Raw genomic sequence first — 10684 nt, 5'->3', positions numbered from 1 at the left:
AGAAAAAGATATGGATTCGGAACAGCTTGACAAAAGAGGAAAGGGATACATAGTAACTTGTACTATGTAGTGATAAAATATAGAATTATTGTGGCCTTTCTTTTCTAATGTAGAATCCGAAAATACCTTATGTCACTATATTCCAAATCAGTATTATTGTAGGCTTTCTTTTCAACTGGAAAATACAAACATACCTTATGTGGATTGAGCTTTCCTTTGCAGCTCGTAAATTTGAATCCTCTGGTGGAAGTAGCTTACACAATGCTAGCGCCTCATCAAATTCTCCAGAAGCGGTCAATTGCACTATCTGTAGAGCAAATATGTAACAATCACCGAAATAATTGAGATCGATAATTTAAAATTTACTTGAATTTTCATTTTTCAGATAAAATAGCATTCATTAGAAATAATAAAGGCCTCAACACACTATAATCTACTGGTTAAAATTTGAGATGGCCTATGAACAGAAAAGGGGTACAGACGTAGCTACTTTCCTATGGTTTTATAGATGTTGCAGTTGGCCCATATTTTATATACAGAGTTACAAAATTTAATTTGATTTGATTTTACTTACAATTTTTTTGCTGTAAATCATTCATAAATTTGTCATTAATATTGGGGAAAAAAAGGAGTGATTCCTCTCGTAGCTAAGCAAACAAGATTTGTCAAGTACCCGCGGGGGAGGGGGGATAGGTTTCATCAAATTACAGATCTGAAAACAGGTTTTCTCAAATTGTATCAGGTTCGATTGTACAAGACATTATTAACCATTAATTGATCTAAACAATGGGCTTTAATACTTATTACATAAGTAGCACAACAAAATTGTCCTACAAATAGAGTTGCAACATGAACATTCTCAAAAGAAATGAGAGGGAAGGTAAAACCATAACAAAACTAAGCATGATAAAAAGGACCATGTACTATATCTGTTAAAACATATATCAATGTTTAACTGATCTTAAAATATCTTATAATTGGTTGCCAGCTACTAACAGTCTAACAGAGTAATTAGAACTATTGTATTTAACCGGAGATGGACAAAATGATAAAGACGGGACATGAACCCAAAAACTGGCACCAACACAATCATCATATCATAATTAATAAACTGGACAAGAATACCTGAGCGCCAATAGGAACGGGCAACAAACCATGAACAGAGTTAGATAGCGCAGCAAGTATACAGTTGTCAGTTTGGACAAGCTTTTGAACATCACGGAGCACAACTGTCTGAACCAATGCATTGGGGGCCCTAAGAGAGCGTATCTGAAATAGTATCAAGTCATGAAACTTATTACTATGATACTATACTTACCACTGAATATACCAGATAGGTAGATAGTAATCACTCACCTCAACATGCCGTGGCAGGCGTGCCACAGCATATGGTCTATGTATAACGACAGAAGCTGGTGTGTCTGACCAAATTATTCTGCCGTCTTGAATAAGTTTGCCATTTTGATCAACGAATACCCCAATGTTATCCTAAATAAACATACAGTACTATAAAAAACTAACTGAAAATAAACAAGAAAGAAAACAGGAATTCTTCAAGAAGCTAGTTAAGTGTTGGGAATCTCAATGGCTTCAAAAGAGATTCATATAAAAACTATTTCAGTCCGTATCATATTTGCACTGATATATTGGAAAATTTTCTCACTAGTAGCAATGCAATCTTAGTACATGAAAGCTAAGGGTCTTACATCAACTTTGACATAAACATTTCAGAATTTCACAAGATAAGATTCCCCTTAAATTAGAAAATGGAAATAAGTACATTGTTAGAACATCTGCCAATCTTCTCGTAAAGCATAGAATAATGTCACTTTTGAACCAAAAAAAGATTTGCCATCTAACAGATTTATGAAATGGGACAGGAATTGGACACAGCATCACGAAAATTGAAGTATTATACCTTGCCAAGGATCAGTTCCCCAGTAGGAAGAGGCACAACTAAAGGAGGAGCGATCCTCCCAGAAGAAAACACTTCTGTTAGTGCCCCAGTCATGCTATTTATTATCATATATTCCCGCCTGATTCCAAGACATATGTTATCACCACACCAGGCCATTGATTTCAAAATATCTGGCACTCCAAATTCCTTCACTTCAACAAATTCTCTCCCACCTGACAAACAGAGACATGTCAGAGTGATATAATTGAAATAACCAAATCCCATAGTCTAGAACATCTCTTATCTTTGATCTTTATCAGCTTACATTTGCTATACAACCTTACATAATTCCATTAACAGGTACCATATGGAACCAACATTTTAATACCGGCACAAAGCAACCTCTATTCTTATATTGATACATCGAATGCTGGTAACCAAACATATGTATTGTTCTCTGCCTGTAATTGGGACAATGCCTAGATTTTTCTTCTTGTTTTTTTTTTGTGTATGTACAGGCCATTTACCAACCATTAGTTTCAAGAAAATGAAGTATACCACATCAGAAGTTTTCTCAAATTACAAATGTGGATGCAGTCACACATTGCCTGCCAGAAAAAAGTTCTGAAAGAGACGGATTTCCATGAAACATATTCTGTTCTCACAATTATGACAGGCACACGTTTTAATAAGGTGGAACAGGGAAACCATACCTATTGAAGAACTAGATCAGGCTAAGCATAGATAATACCAATGCCACTAAATCTAAAAAAAAAGAATTTCAACAACAGTGTACCAGGGTTTTAATGGGCTCAGCATGTAGGCGCGTGAAGACTGACTAGAGATGAAAAGAGTTACTGAATACTACCATGGTATATCTCTGAATAGAAAATTTGACCGATCAATGTGAAGTTCAAAACTCTCAATACAGTTTTTAAACTTAAACAGATTAACTACTCGATTTTGTGCCAGTTTTATACCTCTTTAAGCAACAGAAATGCTATACAACACACGTGTGTTTTATCATCAAAAAAACACATGGATTTTAGTCCACCGGATTATTGCCTCGGTTTGTCTGCGTCGTTAGATCTGCGTCCAGGCAGTGCGCTTTCTTATCGCGCAGCAGTGCACCAGCACCGGCCAGGGGACCCATGACGCGACGCGAACGGGCAGCACACGTGTATTTGCGACGCAGCAGTGCACCAGCAGTCCAGCACACGTGTATTTCTTATTCACGAACGGGCAGGGAACCGGCCTCTGTATTTTGTCCTTTCATTTAAAAAAAATTGTTTTCTGTGATATGTGATTTGTGATATGTAGATCTGTGATCTTGTGATTGTCTTAAGATAGAAGAAGGCTAGAGGTAGAAGAAGAATGAAGGCTGTTGGATCTTAATCTTGGGGTGCAAAAAAATTCATGTGTTGAAATTGTATAAAACACATGGCTGTGCAGTACACAGACTCTTAAGCAAACACAATCGATCTGACATTCGCACTCCACAACCCAACATATTCCCACTTCCAATCCTCCAATTGGAATTCTACCAAACCTAAACCGATCGCATGGTCAACCCCATGGGAGAAAAAAATAAACTGGAATCGTAGTAGTAACAAACAAATAGGCAATGCAAATGAGTTCTCACTGTCGAGGCGGAAGACGGTCAGTCGCTTCTGTCGACCGACGGCAAGGAAGCCCCGCCGCTCGTCCCAGGCAAACACGTTGGCCCCCTTTGTCTTGCTAGAGACGACGGCGACGGTCTCGAGCCCGGGGAGGCGGTGGAGCGCGACCCACTCGGAGAGCGAGATCAGGAGGTCGCGACTGGTGCTGACCTCCATGGCTAAGGGCGGGCGCCGCCAGAACCGCGGCTCCTGCCGCTCCAGCGCGTAGGGCCCGTCCCACCGGATCTCGCCGCCGCCGTCGGAGGAGGGGGAAGGAGCGGAGTAGATGCGCAGGGAGCAGTCGGAGCCCCAGAGGAAGCCTTCGGTGTCGGAAACCGCGACGAGGAGCTTCCCAGCGTGGGAGGCTACGGCCTCGATGTGGCCCGGCACGTCGGCCACCAGCTCGACAGCATCATACGCGCTATGCACCATGGCCAGCGGCCCGATCAAGGGGGCGGTTCCTCCACGGCTGTGTTAGACGGCCGCCGCCGTCGTCCGGCGAGGGAGGAGGGCCGCTTCGAGACGGAGGTCGAGGCGAGCAAGCGATGAGAATATGAGATCGTGACGCTGCGCGGTGGCCGCGCACGGCGTGCGTATACCCAGTTTGGGAACTCGGGAACGAAGGAAATCCTCTCCATCAGGCCCACCTGTCAGTCCCTCTGCACCTGCGGTCCTGCAGAGAAGACTCGTCCGGGAACTGGACGAGCAATATTTTCGCTGCCACAGTAGATTTGCCTTCGATTATGTTACTGTATGTTTTACACTTACTAAATTACTTTTAATTTCTCTCAATTCATGGGGACGAAACAATGCTTAATGTAAGCCATCTTAGAACAGCTATATGCACACATACACATGTTGTACATTTTTTTTCTATACGGGTCTAACACGACCTACATTTAAAATCAATTGGAAGAAATATTTATTGGTAAAACTGTATACTTATATTCAACCATCAGAATCACACAACCGAATAACTAGGGTCATTGTTACCAACCAAAGACTTTCAAGCTCTCACTTCCGCGCTCTTTTCTCAAATACGCGATAGGTTTGCGCATCTTTGTATTAAGTAGAAGATAGGTTTACATGATGCGTCATCCAATGGCGCGCTAAAGAGGGCAAGAAATGTTACATAAAGCACCTCCCTAGCTAAGGGTGCCTTTAGCGATTACTCATGCACTCACTTCTGCGTTCTGATTCTGTCCAACCATATGAGATTCAAATTTTTGTCGTATTAAATATTAAACTATCAGTAAAGTGCTCACTTCCTTGTGTTTGGCTGTTCGCTTGAACTTATTAGTCTGATTTATCAATCATAGAATATTGTTTTCTCTCATAACAAATCAGCTTCAGCCATAGAAACCATTAGCTGAATAGGTTGTGGTTCAGTTATACAATGCTACTGTTAAGCTTAGGCAAGTGGCGGAACTGAAGTCGGTGTAAGCTCCACCTAGAGGCCCAAAATACCATGGGTGGTATGATGCGGTAACATTTGAAAAGAAATAAAACAACTAATATAGTGAAATGATGCTCAGTTGGTTTGATTCGTTATAATGGAACCTTATCCACCCAGGTGCACAAGTTAAGGCTAAATATTCTTTGTAATTTGTCAGGCAACGGGTGCTCAAAAGAGTAGGGTTTTTTTTCCACACCGATAAAACTGAATTTCATTACGGCAACAACGAAATTACATAGAGGATCAGTTCAGAAGCAACAAAATGAAAACCGACACCAGAAAACGCATTCATGCAAGTGATCACAAAGGGAACCCATGCATGAATATAAACTGCCGCAACTTCCAAGCGCTAAACGACTGCCTAAAGTACCCAATATACGGTAAACAAGCATTCCATACAAGGCCCTTGCCCATCACAGCTCGCAGGCTGAAAACTAGACAACTGATCGACCAGCATAAGGGATCAACTGACGCTCCTCCTCTGCACGAGTAGGCTGTACATACATGATACATGCGTGTTTTGAGAGAAAATTTTGCGCAGCTGAAGTGTTCATAAATAAAACTAGGGCCATGTTTAGTTCCCCCAATTCCTGAATTTGGCACTATGCAAAAAGAAGATTTCCCGTCACATCAAATTTGCGGTACATGCATGGGGTACTAAATGTCGACGAAATCAAAAATTAATTGCACAGTTTGGTTGTACTTTGCGAGACGAACGTTTTGAGCCTAATTAGTCAACAATTGGACAATTATTACTAAATAAAAACAAACGCTACAGTAGCTACAGTAGTGCCCCGAATCCGGCGGCGCCGATTCGGTGCCCAACTAAACGAGGCCTAGCAAAGCCAATCTTGAGGCTATAAAGCTTCTCAAACAAGTTTGAAGCAAGTAGCTGCATGGAGCACCAACCATAACGGAACTAAAAGATGGCATGGACCGGATGTGCAGCATTGCAGCAGTCTGACCAGTGCACCCCAACAACAGAAAGCCAGCCCAACCACCAAAACGCTACTGCAGACTAACAGCAAATCAAACAGCAACAAATAATTTTTTTTTATCTCGCAGTAAATAAATTCTTATAACACAGTGAACAAGTTAAACTTCATTGCCAAGATTCACAGACCGACAAGGGCGTGCTGTGCTGCAGACTTAGCATGCTCCTTGTCGTAGTGTTCCTCGAGAAGGAGGTACGACCGCGCGGGGAAGAAGGTGTGCGGCGGCTGTTTGGCGGTGATGGCCGGAATGGCGTCGCGGTACTTGGAGCTGAGGCCGCGCAGCATGTTCAGGACCTGGCTTGTCTCGCCGACGGGCTGCCCGACGTCGCGAAGAGCATCGGCCAGCTGCTTGAGGCGCCCGGTGTACTGGACGATGTCCATGTCGCCTTGCACCAGGTTCCGGAACTCCGCCTCCAGGTGTGAAGTTCATTGTCGCGAAACTGGTCGTGGATGACCTGCCATATGCGGAACACCGTGGCCTTCGGGGTGCGCACGATGTCGCGCACATCCTTGCCGATGGAGTTGTAAAGCCAGCTGATGATGCACTGGTCGACGACGGACCACGCGGGATCGTGGCACTCCTCGGCGGTTGGCGGAGAAGAGATGTGCGAGCCGAGATTGAATTTGCCGAGGAAGGCATCGAAGCAGCAGCGCCACTCGTCGTAATTGGGATTGGCGAGCTCGAGAACGACGGGGACGTGGGATTTGATGTTCACCGTTTGAAGAATGGCGACGGGAGGAGCAGCGGCGGTGGGAGCAGGAGTTTCGCTGGTGACGGAGGAAGTTGGGGAGGATGGAGAAGAAGGGGCGCTGGACATGCTGAGACCGAAGAGAGGATTGTCGTCCATGTGATCCATGGCAACAGAGGAGGAAGGTAGCGGAGATGAGAAGCGGAGGCAAACGACGGTGATCGCCGGAGGCGGTTAGCGTGGAGCGCTGGAGCAGGATCAGCCCGCGCTAGTTGATACCATGTAGAGAAGTAATAGGAGCCAACGCCTTGTATTGATCTCAATTGAATGTATATATAGTACAACAAATGGAGGTTGCTATCTTCAGCAACTGTCCTAGTCTATGCACGATGTGTGCTACTGGTGAGCGCGGTCACCACGCGCTGCTCCTGGCGGTTCCTGAGTCAAGCTCATGCACTCTATCCTCAACAGGTAGAAAGGCGCAAATCACAGGACAGCTATTTACAGCATCTCTTCTGCAATATGTCCCTGTACAAAATTTCCAGTCGGATTGCGTGCGACATGGATAGTGCTTCTCTTTCTACTGCCTAATCCTCTACTCTACTACCACCAGTCTACTACTACAGATAACATTCGGTATTGCTACATCGTTACTAAACTCATCACATACCACTACAGCAACGCACTTTACACAAAAGGTCTCAACAGTATCAGAACTGGTTTACTCGTCAGACTACTACCGTCAGGCTTTGAGTTACACACAAGGTGCAAAAGAATTGTCACTTAACTTCAGGTACCATTAGTGTCTCATCCAGAAATTGGTCCAGCGGCCACGAGCGCGCCACTACAGGATATGCAGAGAAATAATGGTGGTACCGGAGCACCATCTGCAATGCCGACACAGCGTGTGTGGTGCCAGACATTGCATGCATCGCATGCCACCATGCGCTCCCCATCGTCGTCCTGTGCACCACAAACACACTGCACCTCCCACGCATCTGCACCTCCCTGGCACCGCAGCCCAGTCTCCATGTCCGCTCCGTGTCCATGCACACCGATGGTGTCACCAGACTCTGCTCCACCAAGCATCACCGGATCCCATTTATCCCCCCCAATGCCATCCAGTGACTCGGCCTGGAAATCCTCAAAGAAGCAGTATGTATCTCGCAATGCATGCTCCGCCTCAACAAGCAGCTCACCTATGGATGTATGCAGGGGTACCACCACGATATCCCCTGGCGGCATTGGCCTTGTAAGTTCAGTAGCCTCCCATGGCTGTGGTCGCCACTCAACAAGGAACCTTAGCTGGTCATCAGACTCATCCCTCAGGCCCCACCATTTCACCCAGTGCTTGCAGTCCAGTACAGCCTGTGCTGCTTCACTGCGTGCCTCCACCATTGCTCGGCACACAGCACGCAGATCCCGCTCCGCCTCCGCTGTGTTTGGCCATCGGACTGCAGGAGGGTTGTGCTCTGCATCAACTTCCACTGGCTCAAGCTCATGATCTGCCTGCGGCTGTGGCTCAGGCTCAGCATATTCCTCAAGGCTGAAGTGAAGCACACGATTCTCAGGGTCAGGCACGCGGCGCACAATGTGGTTACCAACAACAGTGTCATTGAGGGACTTGATGACGAAGTCCAGGAGACCAGTGTCACCGATGGCACCCCTGGCAGCATCTCGCACTGCCTGCCGTGTTATCCTTGTGCCATCGGCATGCTCCCGCAGCTTTTCAACAACAACCTCTGCAGCACTAAGCAGACGCTTCTTTGACCACCGACACTCAAGCAGGTCAACTACGTCCTCAAAGCGTTGGTATGGCTGCCTGAGCCTCTTCACCATACATGACTTTGGCAGCAAGAACATCAGCCGTGGGGATGTCTTCACGGGAGGAGAAAGCGGGGCCTCAAGGTGCTTCCAATCAAGGAGGCAGAGGAGGAACTCACGGACTGTAGCCAGAGGTTTGTTGGAGAGGCGGCGGTAGATGGTGACCACACGACGGACATGACGACTACGGAGACAATCAACAGGCAGGGTAGCAAGGGCTTCAAGTGCAGCATCATAAGTGGACCTAGACACGCTGAAACAACCCTTGGCAAGGCAGTACCCCCAGCGAGTGAACCATGTCTTGCCTTGTGCCACTCCAAGCAGGAGGCGGAGGTCCACAGAGTGCTTCTGGGTCAAGTCGACAACAGAGACGGCTCTGCACAGAAACCTTCCAAAGCTCAGAAGATAGAAACAAGGTGGGTTATCTTTCTTGAGTTTACAGCCTTCATAAAGTTACCAAAGTTCAGAATTTGCTGGGGTACTTAAAGCACAACTAGCTAACAGGTACTTAACTGAAGAGTATTTCTGAACAGGGAAGAAAGAGTATATTGTTGTTACCTTACACGGAGAGCTGCACAAAGCTGATCCCATATATCCATGATCTGGCAGCCTGAGAGGAAAGTGGAGCCACCATCACGACCATGGAGAGTGACAAGGTGACCAAAGCCATTACTATGGATCAGACCATGTAGGAGGTGATCGGTGTGCCCAAGCAACGCATCAGCCCTGATTGGCTGGTCCCACTCGACCACTGCCGGAATGATGAAATGGTACTTCCGCTTTGACACCCAGTGGTGGCTCCAACCTGAAATTGCGGTCCAGATCATGCACTTATTTCGACCATTGCTGAGTTGGCATTTACAGAACTAGGATGTGAATCAATGCACGAAACAACATCTTTTCCAGAAGAAGAAAGAAACTTTAAGAGGATAGGGGCCACCATTATAACCGCACTGGTATTTTCGGAAGTGATTTAAAATTTTTTGAAACAAGCAACATGGAGTAGTCAATTCCTGGCAATGTGCACAGGAAAATAACGGGTCATAAGTGCAAGAATGTTGAACAGAAATGCAATTCCTATTATTCACCCAACGTTGTATGTAATCAGAATTAGGAGTAGTTTATCGCTCATTCAGCGCATTTCTCAACAGTTAGGAACGATAATTGCAAGTAATTATTACTGAAAAATATCTCCCAAGAATCTTCCCTACGGTCACGAAGCCCAAATCACACAGAGACAGAGCATTTGTAACAACAGTTCTACTAATCCACACATCCAAATCAGCAAAAGTCGGGAATAACTCACGACTAAAACCTAATCAGCGCATCCATCAAACATTCAAAACCCCATGAACGAAAGAAGCGCGTGCTGCGCCCAAATACGCGATGAAGGCCCCGGAAAGCGAAGCCAACTCACCAGCGCAGCGACAGAGATCGCAGAGCGGCGAGGGCGACGCCGCGGCGAGCTCCTCCACGGCGACGATGGGGACTAAAGTGCCCGTGCGCTCGTCCGAGAGCAGCGCGCGCCACGCCGACCAGGAACCCGGTGCGCAGCTCCACTGCTTCAGGAGCCACCGCACGTTGTCCCGGAACGCGCCGCCGAGCGCGGCCGCGTCCCCGCCCGGGAAGTCCCGCAGCGGGTACACGCGCGTCCCCGATCCGCCCCTCGGCCCAGCCGCCGACAAGGCGGCGGAGTGCTTGAAGAGCGCGGAGGCCGAGGAGGAAGACGACGAGGTGGAGGATGAGGGCGGCAGCCACGGGCTCGCCTCCTCCTCCTTCGCGGCCGCCGCCGCCTGCGAGTTCTGTCGTGGCGGCGGCGACCGTCGCGGGTCGAACTGCCGGAGCGCGCGCGTGGACGGCATTGCTTAGAGCGGTCGTCTCCTGCTACGGGCGCTGGGGTTTTGGTTCGCGGCGGCAGGGGCCTTCCCGTAATTTGTGGCGTGCGAGTGACGGTGCGAGCGGTGCCGCAGCCGCGCGCCGAGCTCCACGACCCAAATGCTCGCGCCGCTGACGCGCCGGACCCACGACGGTCGCTTTCCACGCGTTCGCCCGTGACCTCGCGGAGCAAGCCGTGCCCTCCGCTGCCCCCTGAGGCTATGCTCCAATGACATGTAGGACCTACCTGGCTGGGGACGGGCCTGTGGTCACGGGTCCCGCAGGTCAAC

The 10684-nt window shown here is 47.4% G+C and overlaps 3 protein-coding genes across 4 annotated transcripts; all 3 read right to left on the bottom strand.

Annotated features, from left to right (window-relative positions):
* Positions 1–194: 194 nt before the first annotated feature.
* Positions 195–4133, bottom strand: LOC136530628 (vacuolar sorting protein 39-like; the record flags this gene model as incomplete). Its single annotated transcript, XM_066523351.1, has 5 exons — positions 3540–4133; positions 1919–2130; positions 1357–1488; positions 1126–1269; positions 195–307 (listed from the first exon to the last, which is right to left on the bottom strand). Coding segments are annotated over exons 1-5 (1049 nt in total), but the record flags the coding sequence as incomplete, so codon positions are not given.
* A 1993-nt stretch (positions 4134–6126) lies between these two features.
* On the bottom strand, positions 6127–6863 carry LOC136530627 (uncharacterized). The gene is made up of 2 exons (XM_066523350.1): positions 6462–6863; positions 6127–6417 (listed from the first exon to the last, which is right to left on the bottom strand). The coding sequence occupies exons 1-2, from the start codon at positions 6861–6863 to the stop codon at positions 6127–6129; spliced, it is 693 nt and encodes a 230-aa protein (XP_066379447.1).
* LOC136530631 (PHD finger protein MALE MEIOCYTE DEATH 1-like) lies at positions 6273–10448 on the bottom strand. Of its 2 annotated transcripts, XM_066523355.1 has the most exons (4): positions 9937–10448; positions 9205–9324; positions 9078–9129; positions 6273–8895 (listed from the first exon to the last, which is right to left on the bottom strand). In XM_066523355.1, exons 1-4 carry the CDS (start codon positions 10379–10381, stop codon positions 7503–7505), a joined length of 2010 nt encoding a protein of 669 aa, XP_066379452.1. In that variant the 5' UTR covers positions 10382–10448; the 3' UTR covers positions 6273–7502. The 2 variants fall into 2 exon arrangements, with proteins under 2 accessions (XP_066379452.1, XP_066379451.1); XM_066523354.1 differs by having other exon boundaries at positions 9078–9324.
* Between the last annotated feature and the right edge of the window lie 236 nt (positions 10449–10684).

This window comes from Miscanthus floridulus, unplaced genomic scaffold (genome assembly GCF_019320115.1).
Source record: "Miscanthus floridulus cultivar M001 unplaced genomic scaffold, ASM1932011v1 fs_166_2_3, whole genome shotgun sequence".
In the NCBI taxonomy this organism is placed as follows: Eukaryota; Viridiplantae; Streptophyta; class Magnoliopsida; order Poales; family Poaceae; genus Miscanthus; species Miscanthus floridulus.
The sequence above is the reverse complement of the archived record's forward strand: the minus strand, read 5'-3'. Positions and strand labels throughout refer to the sequence as shown.